This window comes from Oculina patagonica, chromosome 3 (assembly GCF_052425735.1).
Source record: "Oculina patagonica isolate OP01 chromosome 3, crgOcupat, whole genome shotgun sequence".
NCBI classification, from domain to species: Eukaryota; Metazoa; Cnidaria; class Anthozoa; order Scleractinia; family Oculinidae; genus Oculina; species Oculina patagonica.
The window spans coordinates 26,604,914-26,623,595 of record NC_135760.1 but is presented as its reverse complement, the minus strand read 5'-3'; the positions used below and the strand labels follow the sequence as shown (position 1 = coordinate 26,623,595).

Genomic DNA, 18,682 nt, shown 5'->3' with positions numbered 1-18,682 from the left:
TGTGTTGTCGTCGAATGTCCCGTGTTTTACTTTGTCTGATCGCACCGCAGAAATTCGCCGCCTAGTGTGGGACACGGGTGAATGTGGGATGGAAGCATTGACGATAAATTTGCTCTGAAAGGGCTCGCGGAATGGATGAATTCAACTTCTCGCTAGCTGCTGGAGATTCGGCATGCACCAGATTATTTTGATCGGTGAATTTTGTGCAACAAGCGTTTTATATATTTCACTAAAGGTCCGGTCTAATGTGTAGATGGAAATGAAATTTAGCTGTTCTACCGACGTCAAAGCAGGATAAACGTTTTGTCACGGACTTTGGGTTGTGGCAATGGAGATGATTCAGAGGGAAGGGCTGCTGACATGGCTGTAGCCTGCGAATACATAAACCACGAGGAAGGCCCACGTTCAGCCACCGATCAAAATCAGCTGGCGATAAACGTGGACGAGGGACCAGTAGGCCCGCGGTTCGCCCGGGTGTTCGGGAGAGGGATCAGTATCCTGATCGAAACTCAGAATTCGATGCCAGCCAGCAGCGCAAAAGCGCACACCGTTATCAGAGACATAGCAGCGAGGTTCTACGCCATTCGGGGCGCTATGACTCTCCTGTGCGGAACACAAGACTTGCGGAAGAATCCGACGAGAGAAAATTATCCCCGGTCAGAGATCCGGGAAGTAAGAGATATCAACAAATAGATGAGAATAAAGCTGCTAAAGTTCTTTCTCAAAGGCGTGACGCGCCGCGGGAAAAACAAAGATTAACGCAGGATTTAGCGCGACAAAAGCGATTACTTAGCAGGAAAGAAAGTCTTAAAACGGGCAGGGCAATTGTTGAAATGGATGACGATCACAGCAGTGTCAAAAGCTCGAAAGTTGCGCGCTGGTTGGAAGAGTCAGACATGCAGTGCGAGCATTCCAGTCAACACAGCAATGATTTCAAGCTGCAGGGAACTCATGAAGTTTCTTCCGTTTTGGATGAAATAAACGGTGCTAATAACACTGAAAACAAGAACACAGATTCTTGGAACCATCGTGCGTACGATCATGAAGTCAGCGGTACACGGTCGGCAGAAGAAAGCGATAAAGAATGTTTAGAAAAAGAGACTAAAAACAAGCAAGCATCTTGCAGTGTGGAAATCTCTGAAAGCAAAACTAAAGTGAAAGAAGTTCCAACTTCTGGAATCCAAGAGAAAGGAACTTCCCAGAACAATTCACATAGGGTTTTGATGTCGCTTTGTCGCTCGGAGAATGTCGCCAACGAATCGGAACATTCAGGCATCGAAGGCATGTCGGATGCTGATGAACTCAGCGAGCCCGAGGGTGCAGCGCCAGTGTCCCGCAAGAAAATTGAGAAAAAGAAACGCAAGAAACCAAAAAACAACAAGAACATTCAAAAACCAGTTTTAAATAACCCGCGCCGGAAATTCAAAGCAAGCAAAGTTTGTTCAGCTGTTAAGGACGCAAATGGAAGTAAAGGTGGCGCTGGGCTGTGGGAAGACTATGGAATGCCGCACCCCTGTTCAGTTTGCAAACGTGATGCCTCGTTTCTGTGTTCTGGTTGCCTGGCGGCCTGGTACTGCAGCTCTGAGTGTCAGGTGAGATATATAGCGGCCTCTGTAGTGATGTTATCGAAACATTGATGACTTGAACTACCTCTTTTTAGTATCGAGATTCGAACGTCCATTGAGATATTTTAAAATAATCAATACAAACGAGTGTTATGCCGGGTTTTCATTACAACAAGCTTTAAAGCATTTGTAGAGTTTAGCCTTGCTGTCGTTTTTCCCTTTTTAAAAGCTGACAACTTTCCCGTCGAGTAGCAATGTCTTTAATTTAGTAGGAAGTAAATTAACGCTTTTCTCGGATATTTTATTATCTTTTAACTGTGCACGGTGATTGGTGGAACTGGCGACACCTGACTAATGGAGACTCTTTGTTTTCAACTTGCAGTGGTCTGCTTGGGGAACCCACCTTAAAGAATGCGGCTGGACTGGCTGGAGGAAACCAATCTATTCTTATCGCCTAGGGGAGGTGGAGGTTGTTGATTTGGACCCAGCCTATATTACCTGATCCCCTATCAAGCATCGGCAGAAGTACATAATCTAGTTAGATTATATACTTCTGGCATCGGCTATGTTTTTATTCACCCCCCTAAAGGAACACTATGACTCCCTGTACACACCTCGTCGTTTGTCCTCAACAAACCGTCTTAAGATCGACCAATTGTATCCCCCAAACTATAACTCTTCCCTGTTGCTGACAAACATATAAATAAACGTTAGGGATAAGATTGGTGCGATAAGTGATAACAGGAGGCACACGAATTTGGTTTAAAAACTCGTACTCGTACTCAATTTCGTACTCGTAGTCCAATCTGAAGGTCCCTTTTTACTCGTGAATGCATAATGAACGAGTATAGTGGGGAACTTGAGCCATCCGTCCATCCGTCCATCCGTCCTTCCTTCCATCGTTGTTAACATTATGCAAATTAGGTATGCTCACGGGCGCTTTCTAAATTTCGTTTCCCTCGGCTGTGGATAAAAATACAGCTTTACAAAGGTATTATTTCAAAGAAATAAGTGTAGAAAATACTTCAACCTGTGAATGAGAAACAATCGTTTCCCAAACGATGAAATATTGCCTTTTCGTATATAATAATCGCGAACATTCGGAAACGATGACCAGTGACTTTATGTATGTGTTATTAAGACTGGGAAGGTTAAATCACGGCACGATTTATTAAAGGATAATCAGTAAAAGAGTAACGAAACTCTATACAAGACAGATATGTATATAATATCAGTGAAAAAAAAATAAGAAAAAAAAAAGAATTTTAGCCACAGGGTATGAGAGTCGATCCCGGGTCACACGCTTCAGGACGCAGAGCAGTACCACTGAGCCATCGGTTTGCTGAGCAATTAAAATGATGAAAAAAGTAATTCTTATACCTAAGCGACCTGTTACATGTTCACCCTCTTTAAATAAAGTTGATTAATATTATTAATCACTATAATTAATATTTTCCATCGATACTATACTGTTCAAAGGAACGATTCAAATATATCTAACGCATTCACGAGTAGGTCATAGATCTCTTTGATTTTCATTTTTAAGCAACGTAAAGCATTGTACGTTCTCCACATATCTGTGTGTAGATCCCGCGGACAAAAATGAATGGAAAACTGCAAACAACCTTGAAATCCGTATTTCTTGACCATGTTGACCGTGATGTTGTTAATTTTTAGTTTACTGATTTAGCCAGCACTCGTGGGGCTTCTCACAAAAATTTGGGTTCGTGGCTTGCTCCGTCAAGGAGCGTCAATTATATAGAAACTTTCAGTAGAATGTTAGAGTTGAATTTACATGACCTAAATATTTCCGCACTTCTGTTCCAAAAATTTTCCTGAAACATGGTTATGTTATGCATTAAGTCAATATCAGCTTATTCCAGAAATTTAGCAAAAATTTATCAGGAAATGTTTTCTACTGGATGCAATTTTGTCCAAAAAGTGGGGTACAGCTACAGTATAACTACTCCAACTAAGGCCACTGAAGCAATTCTTTGCAAATTGACCAAAAGAGCTTAAGTGTTTAAACGATAACAAAAGGTCATAAATTTATTGCTTCTGTAGTGTGCAGTTTGCCTAGATTGTTAATTTGTGGCAAATCTACTTTTAATGTCCTCGGTTTTCATTTAACAATTTGGACAAAATTTTGTCAGGAGGCCTTGGCTGGAGTAGTCACACTGGAAACGCAAAAACACAAAAACTATTTTTCTCCAGTTAAATCGAATTAAATCAATTATTTCCGAATAACAAGCGGAAGTTTTCCCAAAGTTTTATAGCCATCGCGTCAAAAATGAAAAAGTTATGATGCAAAGTTTGACATGGGCGAGTGCGCGGACATGGGCGAGTGCGCTACGGAGCCACCTAAGGCAACCAGTTCAGGCAACCTCGCTCCAGGATCTCTTGAGCTCCAGGTGACAAACAGGCAGAAGGCAAAGCCTGGGGAGAGATGGTTGAGGCTGCACTCTATTGATTCCCATCCCTTAAGTTTTGTAAATGACCAAGACAGACAGAGTAGAGATTTTACTTTTTATTTTAAAAAAATACACACGAACCAGAAACGCATATCCGAAAGTTATGCCTTGATGTGCGAAGTTCTATTTAAGTGCTTCTATGATCACCCCTTAAAATTTTAGGCGTATCATAGAGAATTCCACAAAAGAATTATAATGCCCTTTTCCGTTTTCAAATGTATGTTTTAGTTCCGAAGATATTAAGCTTTAAAAAATTGTAAAAATATGCAATTTAGTTTGCTGATGACGTCATTTAGTTAACATTAATTTTAGTATAAAAAAGAGCTATCTTGGTCAATTTGTTGCAGAGTCCAGTGAAACTTGGCAGACTAATAGTTCTACAGGTGATACACTTACGGTTATAACAAATCTTTTGTTACCATGACAACTAACTCTTTTCCAGTCCCCATCTGTTTTCAATATTTTAGAAATTTTCAGCTTGGGAAAATGAAAGCAGGCCAAGACGTCTACCTAACCTATTCATGTGCTTGTCAGATCATGTATGTGAAGCATCGTTGGCCAATTTTTAAATGGAAGGCCGAAATTGGCCAGAAAAGCCTTTAGCACTGGGAGGTCTGGAGTCCAGAATGTTGCCATGGTAACAAAACTGTTAGGCTAATATTGTGGAACACAAAAGGCAGAGTCCAACTACAAAGAATCAAACATTTCCGATCGGAAAATTGGTTGAGATATATCTTTCTTTATATTTAATCAAAATTTAGTTGAGTAAATGACGTCACCACTGCGCTAATTTGCATATTTTAAAAACTTGAGTATCTCTTGAAAGAAATGAGATATTTGAAAATGGTAAACGGTGTTTTCTGTCTCATACAGAGTGCCTGTGTATGTTTTTAAACGGCGTTGATAGGAAAGATGCGAATTTCATCATAGTAGCACTTTAAGCAGGCGCGGTCATCGTTTGGACCTCCTAATTGCCTAATTTCATTGCATTTCCTCTTTATTAAGCGGTCCGATTACTGAAATTAAGCTACGCGGTCCCGAATCATAGACAATCATAAATTATTTTTTGTTTGCATGATAGCCAGGCATGGACTTCCTTGAACATGGCATTGCCTAATTTTTGTTTATCATAGTTTTCGTTACGTACTGTTGTGACCAATAAAATGTACATCATGCGATCAATTTCGCATTCCAGTTCAATTTTTGCCACGTTACATGCTAAATTTTAGGCGACATCTCCACTAAGCAGACAACGTCTCTCAAGCGGTCATATCATTGACTATTTCCCAAGGGTGACTGCTAAATAGAGGTTTTACTTATATGAATATAATTTACGGGCTATAAATTCAGTTAGTCAGTTCTCGGCTTTTGTTTGGGTCTTCTAGCGCTAAGTGGGAAATGTAAGCGACCAGAGGTCTGCTACGGAGTCTACCAGCCTTGTATTTGCTATTAGTTAATGTTTGTTTACAAATAAACGATTAGTCCTTATGATACTGATGGAAAACTGGAAATGGATTCTTCCTCTTCGCTAACGATTTACATTATCAATGCTAGTAGTGCTATGGTGAAAGCAACAATTGCGTTAATTCGTGAATGCAGTAAGGATGCGGCGGCCTTTGTCGGGATAGGAGCTTCACCGACTATGACAATTTTATCCTGACTCCACCCCCTGGCCATGGCAGAATGTTGAACAAAGTTACCGTTGTCTTCGATGTCGTTAACGCCATAGGCCCAAATTATATACACCTCTCCTCCGACCTGTAACAAAATAAAGGAAAATTTAATTTTAAAAATTTTATTTACGCAGTCCTGGAGTGCACTTAAATGATATCGTGCTAAGCTGCCGATAAGATCATCCAAATTTTACTAAGATTCTTCTTTGAAGACCCCCCCCCCCGGCCCCAATCCCAAAAGAGGGAACGTGGACGGGAGTTGATACCTTTTTATACAGGAGGGGGTGGGACCATTTCTCTACTGCCAGCTACAAGTTATGGCTATTACTTGGCTTTTGAAAAGAGGTCGAGACACAATCTTTGTCACCGTCAGTTGTGAGTTAGAATGTTGGTCATTTGTCAGGATCTTTAAAGCGTATCAGTGGCTGTTATGGTAAAACTTATGTAGTCGGTAAGTCCCTGCTCACTTAATAAACGCAAATGATATCGCAGTTCCATTTTGGACTCTAAGCAAGTTTCAAAAGTTGTGCTTTTGTCCCTTTATAGTGTTCTCAGTTAGCAAAGCTAGTTTTCCGGCCAAAAAAAATCGCGAATTCCCGTACACTTACGACAAACTGTATGTCGTTGCTATCCCCGGTATCGCGTTTTCTCTCAAACATCAGCTCTGTGTATCCACCTGATTCCGATGCAGATATCAGTGTGTAATCCTGATTAGCGTCAGGTTGTGGCTGATTACGTCCTTGAGTGTAATAGTCCTGATGAAATAAAAGTGATTTATAGTAAATGGATAAAAATCTAGAAAGAAATTTGAACCTTACGCGAGGGGCCTGAATTAAGGGTTAAAATGGGAATTGGGATGGACAATTTTTCATCGCGAAAATGCATGTAATTTGGGTGACTTTCCCAGTCACCCAAATTACATGCATTTTCGCGATGAAAAATTGTCCATCCCAATTCCTATCTTAACCCTTGGTACTGGGAATTACAAACAAAAAGCAGTGCAACTGGGAATGTCTGGGATATGGGAAAATTTTGGCAACAATTTGTTTTCTTAATTTTTGACAAACAAGCTAGTATGAACTTATTGACTAACCGGTGGGGCAAAAATATCTCAAACAAATATTTCTCTCCAGGTCCTTTAGCAACGGCCGAGCGCGACAAGATCCGTACAGTAAAATACAATCCCTTAGTTTGTTAAGGCAACAATGCTTATTGAAAAAAGAAACTTACATTCAAATATCCCTGTCCATCTTTAAATCCACCACCATTATTAAAAGAATGAGTGAACTGTGTTGTAACTGTGGAAAGATGCACAAATAAATTACGTTTAGTATTCATTTGAATCATTCTTTCCTTCCCTTCTGTCTTAATAATTGCTTCAATCATCTATCAATGTCCAATTCCACGCTTTCATGCATGTACACGAATGCATCAATCCCTTTCTCTCTTCCATCTTTGCCCCCTGCCTCTCCCCATCCTCCCTCCCAGCCGACCGAAAGCTAGCTAAAATAATGACAGTAACAATTTGCCAAATGTTCAATGGTTAAGTCCTAATTTAAACACGCCTGCACGAACGCACAATATAAAAGGGGGCTTCCGAAGTAAGGCTAGAGCTCCACAGTGAATGAGGCAATGCCTGAAAGTTAAGTCAATTTTTAAGTCAAGCTTTTTTTTTTCTTATTTTTTCTTAGCCCAACAGAATAATGACAGTTTTTAACTTTTTTTGCAATTTTTAATGTCATTAACTAGCAAAAGATCTTTTAATGTTCTCAGTGGATCTCAAATTTAGGAATACGAGAGCTTTGCAAAGCCCTTACCCCAGAGGGAAACTGAAATACCAGTTAGACAATGCCGAAGATAGAAAGAGACAAATCCCTTTTGTAGTACACCTTCGTGTAACACTTTGTATCCATTATTCTTGCTCTAGATTTTAATTTGTGGGTAAAAACCCAACGAAGTGGCCGTTCAAACGAAAGCTATTGAAAAGTACCTTGTACTTGGCACTTTTTTTGTTCAATATTTTGCAAAATAAAATTTAGGATTGTTTTTAGTTCGCTCAGCGAGTTTTATGTGGGTTTCGTATTCCTTCATGCGGCATTAACTCACCTGGTGTCGGAGTAGGAATGTTAGGAACTGTCATTTTGTCACTAAACCCCCTTTTAGAATGTCGATCGAAGTCGCTATCGCTTCTGATGTCATTACCGCCATACGCCCAAATTACATGGAACTGATTGCCGGCCTGTAACAGAAACGAAAAGTTCAAGCCTTTAGTTTATAGCTTTTTTATCATATCACATCACCCTTATTTCACCTCGGATTTGCAAAAATAGCTGTATAGCTAATTTCTCCAAGAAAGAAAAGACGAAGAAAAAAAAACTAAATATTGATTTGTACTAAATCAAAGTCGATTATAATTAAAACGGATTGCACCCAAAAATCATGTCATGTCACATGTAATGTTGTAGAAATTTTCCACAGAGTTTCTTATGCTCGAATTACTCTACCAACTTCGTGAGTAGCATATAAGGTGAAGGAATATTCTCGAATGTGCTCACATATAGTTCATGTTAACGTAAGGTGTGTTTTTGAGCTTGTTTTCTAGTATCAGAATGAGAGCATCAACCACAAAGCCTCAGTTAATAAATAATTTTAATTTTACTGAGTTACTTTTCTGGTCTTCGCCATTAATTTTGCTGGGCGCACCGAGTTCAATAAATAGGTCTGAAAAATTTCTAGTGGCAGCGTTATACACCTTTCGGTACGTACGCAGCTGTTGGCATATTGCATACTGTATTCGTTAAGACCTTGTTTGCGTCCTTCTACGTGAGTCCTGCTCAATGGGGGCTAACACCATGTTCCAAAATCAACGGGGTTTTCTCCACTATATACGTATATCGTGCCAAATATTCCCCCCCCCCCCCTAGTGTGATAGTTCCTACAAATTGTTTGCATACTGGCTCAGTTCGAGAGTAGCCTCCGTTAAGGCCTTATGGAATTTGAATGTAAGCTACGAAAACAAGATTAAGAGTCTTGTGTGTAATTAGCTCAAAACAATCCATAAGCCGAATTAAGATGAAAGTACGACAGTACAGTCAAAACAAAGCTTGAGAAGCTAATGAATGGCAGATAGTTGTAAACAATGGAGTAAAATGCTATTTTGATGTCGATCTATGATAAAAAGGAATAAACTTGCTATAAAACTAATTTGTATACAAGTTTGGTTGTGAACTCGAATTAGTCACAGATAAAATCGCCCGACTTCTTACTGAGAAAATCGAATTTTAAGCGAAAAAGAATTTGGAACAACTTGCTTCAACTAGCAGCGAATAAAATACCTGTTATAAGCCGTGATTAAGAGAGGATTTTCATAATCATCAAAGGATATCTTAAACACTGAAGCCAGAAACTGTTTTAAGATGCTTTATAACTGAACTGAGAATCAGAATCGAATGACCATTAGGCTTGTGGCTTGGTTTTAATATTAACTTGCATAGTACTACTCCGTACTACAAAGGTATTAAGACGGAATCCACTAGGAAGTCGAGTAATATTTATTAAAGTTGGACAAAAATCAAGTACCAGAATAATTTAAATCCTATTGCGTTATTTCCTACCCTTAATAAAAGGTAAAGATGTAAGTAATTAACCGTGATAACACCAACAACAATTTCTTATCAGAGTCTGAGAAAATGAATTTCAAAGTTCACAAGCTATAGGCAAAATCTCACGTGTAGCCATTTTGTATATTCGTCTTAAGCGATTCAGTGGAATTCAGCGGAACTTTGCAATAAGGTGGAAATAATTCTGGTACAACAATTTCTTATCAGAGTCTGAGAAAATGATATTTAAAGTTCACAAGCTATGGTCAAAAGCTCACATCTTTTAAGCGATTCATGGGAATTTAGTGGAACTTCGAAATTGGTTTTCGATGTTTGGTGTTGTTAGAAAAGATTTCTTTCGATAAGATATTTGAAGCAGTAACACAAAAGCTTGCAATCAAGTGCAAATAGTTTTGGTACATAATTTTGTCCAATAACTACTCGAAGTCCTGGCGGATTTCCTCTTAAACACGGTATCAATTAAAATTGAAAGGAAAACCATCAAATCATAATTTTGCTTTCCTTATAACAAACCTTGACAATTTTCAGTCACTTTTTTGTTGTCGCTTGGAAGAGAGAATTATTATTGCTACTCCCACGCGGGATTCTCAGTGACTTCACCCACCGCGAACAGTTGGACATCCGCGTCTTTACAAACCACAGAACACACAACTACACGTAGCACCAACCACACATACAACCACTGCAAGCATAAAGAATTTTGAAAAATGGCATGGACGCTCACTGACTAGGCAACAAAGACAATAAAATAGCATTTTCAGTAAAAACTACTATAATCCCAATATGAATATGATTCCCCATCAAGTCCCTCTGAAGATAGAGGATTTATCCAACTAAGGGTTCTCCGTCGAATAAATGGAAGCTAAGGATAGTTAATGAAGTAGATAAATACATGGTAACAATCCGGGAGTAACAAAGCCTCTCCAACAAAGCCGGTAATCTTCCTAAATTTCGGCCCTCGTAAACTTTCATAATAAAGTATTGTTGTTATTATGCAAATGTGTATGTGTTGCTGAACGATAACATGGGTGAGAGAGTAAGAAATTTTTCTTTTCAACTGCATGAAATAAAGCATGACACAAATTAAAAGCCATTTAGACTTAATTCCAATTATTGATGTTCACAAATACGGTAAAGCTAATTAAGGCATGGTTCTGAAGGAAGGAATGAGCGAATTTCAGAGGCATCAATGCTTAAGATTTTAGATTTTGTTACATTTTAGATTTTAAAATGGAAATATTTTTAGATATTTTTAGATTTTCTATATTTTAAACCTAAATCTATTCAAGCACAATTGTTAATCTTAAAATTTACCTTAGCATAATACATACTACTACTTTTATTTTCAATTTTGAATATTATTTTAGTGTCCCTAATAAGCTTAATAGCTCCTGATTTTGAAAGTTGGTTTGTAAACTTGGCGAATGTAGCTCTTTGTAATCCATACTCTCTTGATCAAATAGATTTCGATTAGTATAAACACGCCACGCGATGTAGCCAAGCTGGGAAATAAAGAAACAATAGCCTCCATTTGGTGTGGAAATATGCACCGATATGAACAGTTTTCCAAGAGGGAAGTTGTAAGAAAACTGTGATCTTCGAGGAACAGATAATGTCTAATGACGGATACCAGGGCATATTTTTGAAGGCAAATTGTAAGCTTTTTTATTCTTCAAATATTTTTATATAACGCTGCTTATTATATTGGGAGACCTCAATTTTCTCGAGCGTCCAAGTAATTCAGTCGGCAATGATTCAAAATATTTGACGCCTGAGAAAACGCCTCCCAAAATGAGCCGCCGCCTTATGTAAAATATTTGACGGATAAAAAAAGCACACACTTGTTTTTGAGGAAATAGTTTTTCTCAATCTGGGTTGCTCTTGTTTGTGGTTTAACTATCTGGTGGTGTTCCAAAAATAATTTCCTTTCTTCTAAATGTTCTACCATTTCTTTAAACATTCATTCAAATTCATGTGTACCCCGGCGGGGGACAGACCATTATTTTCTTGGAGGGTGGGAGGATGAAAAAGTTTCCTCTGCAAACTTTTTTTTTTAGTTTATGCACCTCTGCAAACATTTTTTTTCGAAATTCTTACTATTTTTTGTTATACATATCGTTTTTGCAAACAATTTATTTTGTCTTTCCTGCCCTGCAAACAATTTTTTTCAATATTTTTAATCCCCCCCCCCCCCCTCCAAAAAAATAATGGTCCGTCCCTTAAGCCCTACGGGGTCCCAAGGTTTCTCAAGTTCTTTGACACTATAAAAGATACCATTTTTCATGCTTGTTTGGCCTAGACCGACAACACACTACGACGCCGTTATATATTTTTCACGTGCAATCCTAAACGAGACTTCGACGGTTAAAATTTTTAACGTTTCCTGAGCACCCTAAGTGCGACCAGTTTCCGTATTTTACACCCCTAAGCAAGACGACGAGCATCCCAGTCACTTTCATATGGGAGTCCCCACGGCCGGAGATCTGTGCATTAATTTTGTGATTTAGCTTTACCTGTCAGTTGCCTTTTGCTCGCCCAAAGGCTTGCAAAATATGGCCTGACGTCGGCTGATCGATGAGAAAATAGAAATAAAAACAGAAATAGAGCAACACCTTTGGGCTTCATTTCACTTCACTATATAATAATTCCGGTTATACTGGAGGTAAATTAATAAAGTTACATACCACCGATAAGGTTTTAGTGCTTGTATCCCTAGAAAAGGGTATTCCATTTATTAATAAGCTGGTTGGTTGATGTTGCCCTTTTTCCCACAATTCTACCCCCATAACCAACAATAACCTCTTTGGTCTGAAAATAGGATATGCAAAATTACATCCTTTTACATTATGGGACAATTTTAAATTTAGTTTGCAATTCGGAAATTTCAATTTCGGACTGGCTATCTTCCTGCTTTTTATCCCGCACTTTCCGCTATCTCATGCTGAACAACGTTTCTTATTTTTTTATTGGCCTTAGAAAGACGCAAACAACATCCTTAGTTGTTGCTTAATGTACACGTTATCCAGTGTTAGGTAGTCGAGATCGAGATCCGGGAGACTCTGTGGGAACTGATGTCGACTGAACTTGACGAAATACAGAGGACGGACCAACCAATCAAATAAAAGCGCGCGCTTAGACAGTTCAATTGTAACGTTGAGCGCGCGAGCCTTCATTTGCAGAGACATCGCTGTTGCGAGCAGACGTGTTTTGAAGCGCTGCGAGAAAAAAGCTTGAAGAAGACGTCACCATATATGAACGTTTACAAAGTAACGCTATGCCATACACTGGTGTCTTGCTATCCTTTTTCCCTGTTTATAGCTAACTTTGCTGTAACAGTGCAAGAAAATCAGGACAGAGGTAAGAATGAAGCGAGCATGTATTTACTTAAAATCTCTGTTGTTATTGGCAATATTAAAAGTATATGATTTGGTGCCGGGGTTTTGGGTCACCTAAGTTTAATTATAATTGATCGGAAAACCCGCCACTTGAACAGTTTTGACTTTTGGCAGATACTTTTATTTGTGTTGACTTAGTTTCTATTAAATGATTTTCTGCGCTTGATCGTTGAGAGTTTTTTGCACATTTTGACGTCAAAATCACCACAAAGCGCACGCTAACTATGACGTCAGTCCGCGTACTTAGCGCGCGCTTAGTTCGTGGCCAGCTACCATGGCCAGGAAAACCATGTGAAGTGGTTGCGAACGCGCAAACACGCAAAATACAAAGAAACTATTTTCAATCAGGTGGAACAAGCTCTAGCTGAGGGCGATATTCAGGGGCACCCAACGGAGTATATATCTAAACTAGTAATAATCATGGATTAGCGGAGTGCGTTCGAGACAATTTTGTGTGCCTTTAATTCGCCCACTTTACACGACTGATCTCCAAAGACGCGAACACAAGCACATCGAAGAACATGGACAAGTACGTTGTTCAACATTATGCGCATCCTTACTGCGCACGTAATTCATGTCGCAATAATTAAGCGCGCGCTGATGGTCGCCGTTGCGTTAACTTCGCTTGCAGCTTTTAAATGGCCGGTAACCTCCAATTTTATTACATTTCTGACATGGGTAACTCATAATCTCACAGCGGTAAAAGTTTTACAAAAAAAGTCAATGTGGGAAGATTTTCGCGCGGACGTACTAAACTTCAAAGCGACACACGAAATGACTCACTCGATTTCCACCTTTTTTGAGTTCGATGGCTGACTTAAACTCTACTTCCCTGGATGATATGCTTCCCATGACATTTTCGGTATTATTTTAACTTCGGGTACACGTTCCACGCATTAATTTTTTTTACACAAAAAATGCAAACTCGATGCCATTTTTTTAATATGTATGAGATTGGGGCCCTCTGCATGAGGTCGAGGTCACTTATAGCAGTCCAAAAAGTCTCAAACGGTTATGGCATCAGGCGATCGATACCCGCGGGACTGAACCATAGAACCCGCGGGACTGACGTCGGGCAAACGACACGATTAGTATGCGTTCTCCTTCGTCGAACGCAAAAATGGTATAATTGTTCATTTTTAACGGATTTTTACTCTAAAAAGGTCACCTAGGTCGATTCGAGTGAACTTTTTCACAAATTTTGCCTTGCCTTAAAGCAGAGTACTTTACTGTTTCAGTTACCTTAAAGATATCACTTGTTTGAAATCCTGCCTCGCGCCTGGTTACATATTATCAAAACGCAAATCAACGAGGCCGCATTAGCGCGAAGAACACATTAAACTCCACTGCGCATCCTGAATCTTCCATTTGCGCATAACCACAATTCCTTGCGCCTTTGATCTAACCACCGATCACAATTCATTGCGTTTCATAAGAAAACTGATTGCAGGCCCCATATTAAAAGTAATCCTTTGCCGATTAGAGAGCTGCCTTGTTCGTTCGCTTCAGGCTCACTCGCTGCGGCAGCAATTATCGTGACAATAAACTAATTAATGCTGATCGTTTGTTTTTTAGGTACCACAGAGTACGTTCCGTACCAGCGTGTGGTTATGTGTTCTGTTGTATTTGTACCTTTTACTGAACTACTGCTACGGAAATTACATGCAATGCAAGTAAGCACATCAGATGTTTTCGTTATAATATAGATATATTTTACTTTCAGGGGGCTTAGTATTAAAGAAGTAGACCAGCACTGGGAGAAAAACACCAGAAAGATTTTTGGTTTCTTGATCAGTGCTTTGAGTGGGCAAAGTGCAAATCTAAGGAACACAAATCCTACTGGTTATCTTGGATTCCGTTTGTGATTCTTGATTATTGATTCAATGATTGAGTGATCGAGTGGCCGTCATTATTGGAAACGTATACACGGGGCTTGTTAGAAGGGCCTGAGGGGGTAAAATGAGAACTGGGATTTGGGCAAAGGAACACTGGGAAAATGAGATTTGGGTCACTGGGGCTGGGAATCACAAACAAAAAACAACAACAATAGAACAGGGCCTGGTATTTAAAACTTCGGTAAAACAATAGGCTGGAAAATGGGATTTGTATCCCTCCCCCCACCCTCTTTTCAGGACTGATGTTTGAACCGTGAATAAATAAAGTTCTTCTTTATAGGATTCGTTACGATCCCCGCTGGTCTGCAAAAACTCAGAAGATGAGTTACAGCATTTGTCTGGCGCCTGAATTACTACCTTATTGTTATCTATTTTCGCGGGACTTAATTTTCGCGATTTTCAAAAAATCGCGAAATTTAAGACCCGCGAAAAAAGGTTCTCGCGAAAAATAACGACGCGAAATTTAATACCCTTCTATGTTATTCGTTATGAATATTCAACGTTGCCGTCAGTTTACGATTTAATTACCTTGGTACAGGCGTCAAACTAGCTCTACTTTGTTGCAAAGGAACATGTTAAACTGTTTTTAAAGTTTTGTTTTGTTATATGGTTTTGTTCAATGCCATTGGAAACTGTTGCAGTGGAAAATTTAAATCAGTTGGACCAATTTTGAGACTTACTGTTTAATAAGTAAATAAGTAAAGTCTTTATTTAACGAGAGTAGCACTAAAATAGCATAAAAACACTAACAAACCAGTGGCCCTCAACCCTTTTTCATGTTTTTGTTAATGCAGACCAGTATTTTGACACTTTTCGCGAAATTAAGTTCCCGTAATCTCATTTTTTGGGCCAAATCGCGAATTTTAAGTCCCGCGAAAAATGGCCGTTCCATTTTCGTGAAATTAAGTGCCTGCGAAAATAAGTCGCTAGGTCTTGCCAGCTGAAAGCCATGTAACCAACGAATCAACCAATCATACTCTGTCAACAGCAGTGACTCATTCCCAGATCTCTGACAAAAAAGAATCTATCCGTCCATAGACGAACCCTTGCACTAGTGATCACCTGGGTCTGAGTCCACAGCTTAATGAATTTGGCTCTTAGGAGGCGCCAAAGGCGAGTACTGTTACACGTAGGCTACCATTCAGAATGGACTTTAGTCCAGCAGTACCTTTTCTTGATCTATCAAGGATTGCAAAAACAAGAGAGGAAACAAATTTGAAAATAAACAGCCATAATAAACTGAGCTCAGGCGATAATTGTGAGCTAATCACTGGATTATCATGAAAAAGTACTGCTCATTTAAAAGTTTATCCACAGACAGCACTCTTCAATGATAGATGATGATTATTAAATTGGCAAAATGTCGTGAAAGCCCTTGTTTATTTATTGTTTAGAAGACGTTTTCTATGGCTGGAGGCGAGGGTGCATGATAAAGGGTGCTAATTAACTGCTAGGCAGTTTGCCTTAACCGGCGTTACGGGAAATGATTGTAACACGATACAACTAGGAAAACTATCGTGATGATAACAGTTCCATAAATGCTTAAATGCAGTGACGTTGCTGCTGCCTGTGTGGGGATAGGCGCTTCAGGAACCATGACAAATGACTTATCACTCGACCCCTTGTTAGAATGTTTAGCAAAGTCCGCGTCGGTTCTGATATCATTGTCGCCATAAGCCCAAATTATGTGCACTTGTTCGCCAGCCTATGATCAAAAATGAGAAACTTATTTGTATTTTAAAACATTAAACAAAATAGGTAAAGCAAGAGCTTATCAGGCTGGCACTTTAGTATCTGGTCTCAGCAGCATGTAGCGACTAGCTAGGAGTATACCGTAGAATTCCGGTTATAAGCCCTGGGCTTATACACCTTCGTAAGGGGTTTTTGGTGGGCTTATAAGCGGAGGGGCTTATATTCGGGAGGGCTTATAAACGGAAGGAGAAAAACGTTTCGAAACGAGCCTCGGGAGTGTTGATCGAAATACGTTATTAAGTTAAAAACGTACAAAAAAGCAACATTTAGCCCTGTTCAGTACTGTCATCCGGTAGAGGGGGGCTTATAACCGGATGTATTTTTTTGTTTCCAGATTGATGGGCCTATAACCAGGGGGGGGGGGGGAGCTTATAAGCGGGGGGCTAATAACCGGAATTTTACGGTATTTAGACTCTTTACTCCCTCTTGAATGATATACAAGTCCTTCTTCGATTGTATTATGGAAAGGTTTAGATGAAAGATAAGAACTTGAAACGAGTGGTCGGTATAAACTATTCAGCCTTTTTTGGGAGTAAATAGACCTATGACCTAAGACTGAGAATTCATTGGCTTCCACACATTCCCAAAACAGATAGAATTTATTGTTAGCAGTAAGATGTTTTCTTTACTTATCCAGTAATAGCTTTTAGAAATACCAATTTAAAGATACTTGAGACCTGCTAATTCCTTTCTTAACGTGGAAAATTACTTGACCTCTTCCACCAATAAGAATTCTTAGCAAGTTTCACAATATTATGTTTTATTTTCGTATATGTTTATAGTGTTCCCAATTTAGTGAAGAAGATTTAGGCAATCGCCTTATTGTTTTCGTTTTTTCGTTAAAAGCAAGTCGTGACTTTCCGTACGTTTCACTAGATTACACATACCTCAAACTGTATGTCGTTGCTATCTTTGGTATCACGTGGTCTCTCAAACTTCAGCTCTGTGTATCCACCTGATTCCGATGCAGACGTCAGTTTGTAATCCTGATTAGCGTCAGGTTGTGGCTGATTACGTCCTTGAGTGTAATAGTCCTGATGAAATAAAAGTGATTTGTAGTAAATGGATAAAAATCTAGAAAGAAATTTGAACCTTACGTGAGGGGCCTGAATTAAGGGTTAAAATGGGAATTGGGATGGACAATTTTTGCATGTAATTTGGGTGACTGGGACTGGAAATTACAAACAAAAAGCAGTGCAACTGGGAATGTCTGGGATATGGGAAAATTTTGGCAACAATTTGTTTTCCTAATTTTCGACAAACAAGCTAGTATGAACTTATTGTACTAACCGGTGGGGCAAAAATATCTCAAACAAATATTTCTCTCCAGGTCCTTTAGCAACGGCCGAGCGCGACAAGATCCGTGCAGTAAAACCCAATTCCTTAGTTTGTAAAGGCAACAATGCTTATTGAAAAAAAAAAACCACTTACATTCAAATATCCCTGTCCATCTTTAAATCCACCAACAATGACGTCGTAGTTCTGCATGTTGTTCGGTGCAGTTGTCGCGAAACCAAATCCAACCCAGCCAGTTGTTTTAACTCTCAGGTGATAAGTTATCTTGTCCTTTTGATCGTCAAATTTCCACAGGAATTGAAATTGATTGTTATTAAAAGAATGAGGTAACTGTGTTGTAACTGTGGAAACGGATGCACAAATAAATTACGTTTAGTATTCATTTGAATCATTCTTTCCTTCCCTTCTGTCTTAATAATTGCTTCAATCATCTATCAATGTCCAATTCCACGTTTTCATGCATGTACACGAATGCATCAATCCCTTTCTCTCTTCCATCTTTGCCCCCTGCCTCTCCCCATCCTCCCTCCCAGCCGACCGAAAGCTAGCTAAAATTATGACAGTAACAATTTGCCAAATGTTCAATGGTTAAGTCCTAATTTAAACACGCCTGCACGAACGCACAATATAAAAGGGGGCTTCCGAAGTAAGGCTAGAGCTCCACAGTGAATGAGGCAATGCCTGAAAGTTAAGTCAATTTTTAAGTCAAGCTTTTCTTTTCTTATTATTGTAAGCCCAATAGAATAATGACAGCTTTTAACCTTTTTTTAATCTTTTAATGTCATAAACTAGCAAAAAAACTTTTAATGTTTTCAGTGGATTTTTTAGTAATACGAGAACTTTGCAAAGCCCTTGCCCCTGAGAGAAATACCATCAGTTAGACAAAGATAGGAAGAGCCAAATCGCTTTTGTGGTACGCCTTTGTGTAACACTTTGTTTCCATTAATCTTGCTCTAGATTTTAATTTGTGAATAAAACCCTAACGGAGTGGCCATTCAAACGAAAGCTATTGAAA

The 18,682-nt window shown here is 39.1% G+C and overlaps 4 protein-coding genes across 4 annotated transcripts in view; 2 read left to right on the top strand and 2 right to left on the bottom strand.

Moving 5' to 3' along the window:
- Positions 1-18,682, top strand: part of LOC144647262 (RNA N(6)-adenosine-methyltransferase mettl16-like) — a 176,192-nt gene that overhangs the window by 100,676 nt on the left and 56,834 nt on the right. The gene's annotated exons all lie outside the window — the stretch shown is intronic.
- On the top strand, positions 400-2,379 carry LOC144647289 (uncharacterized). The gene is made up of 2 exons (XM_078507072.1): positions 400-1,592; positions 1,948-2,379. The coding sequence occupies exons 1-2, from the start codon at positions 834-836 to the stop codon at positions 2,065-2,067; spliced, it is 879 nt and encodes a 292-aa protein (XP_078363198.1). The 5' UTR covers positions 400-833; the 3' UTR covers positions 2,068-2,379.
- LOC144647303 (DBH-like monooxygenase protein 1) lies at positions 4,240-8,466 on the bottom strand. The gene is made up of 4 exons (XM_078507087.1): positions 7,816-8,466; positions 6,940-7,007; positions 6,318-6,464; positions 4,240-5,794 (listed from the first exon to the last, which is right to left on the bottom strand). Exons 1-4 carry the CDS (start codon positions 7,847-7,849, stop codon positions 5,573-5,575), a joined length of 471 nt encoding a protein of 156 aa, XP_078363213.1. The 5' UTR covers positions 7,850-8,466; the 3' UTR covers positions 4,240-5,572.
- Positions 15,302-18,682, bottom strand: part of LOC144647242 (uncharacterized) — a 31,537-nt gene continuing 28,156 nt past the window's right edge. The window contains exons 32-34 of the mRNA XM_078507013.1: positions 17,803-18,008; positions 17,259-17,405; positions 15,302-16,324 (exon numbers count right to left, since the gene is read on the bottom strand). Coding sequence (XP_078363139.1) covers positions 16,094-16,324; positions 17,259-17,405; positions 17,803-18,008 — 584 coding nt within the window. The 3' untranslated portion in view covers positions 15,302-16,093. The remainder of the gene's footprint in view (positions 16,325-17,258; positions 17,406-17,802; positions 18,009-18,682) is intronic.

What these genes read in the sequence shown, in the direction of transcription:
- LOC144647289 (XM_078507072.1), top strand. Translation starts at nt 834, where the DNA reads ATGGATGACGATCACAGCAGTGTCAAAAGCTCGAAAGTTGCGCGCTGG. An exon ending in ACTGCAGCTCTGAGTGTCAG is followed by an intron (nt 1,593 to 1,947) that starts GTGAGATATATA and finishes TTCAACTTGCAG; the next exon opens with TGGTCTGCTTGGGGAACCCA.
- LOC144647303 (XM_078507087.1), bottom strand. Translation starts at nt 7,849, where the DNA reads ATGACAGTTCCTAACATTCCTACTCCGACACCAG. An exon ending in ATGGACAGGGATATTTGAAT is followed by an intron (nt 6,465 to 6,939) that starts GTAAGTTTCTTT and finishes TTATTTCATCAG; the next exon opens with GACTATTACACTCAAGGACG. An exon ending in GCAACGACATACAGTTTGTC is followed by an intron (nt 5,795 to 6,317) that starts GTAAGTGTACGG and finishes ATTTTGTTACAG; the next exon opens with GTCGGAGGAGAGGTGTATAT.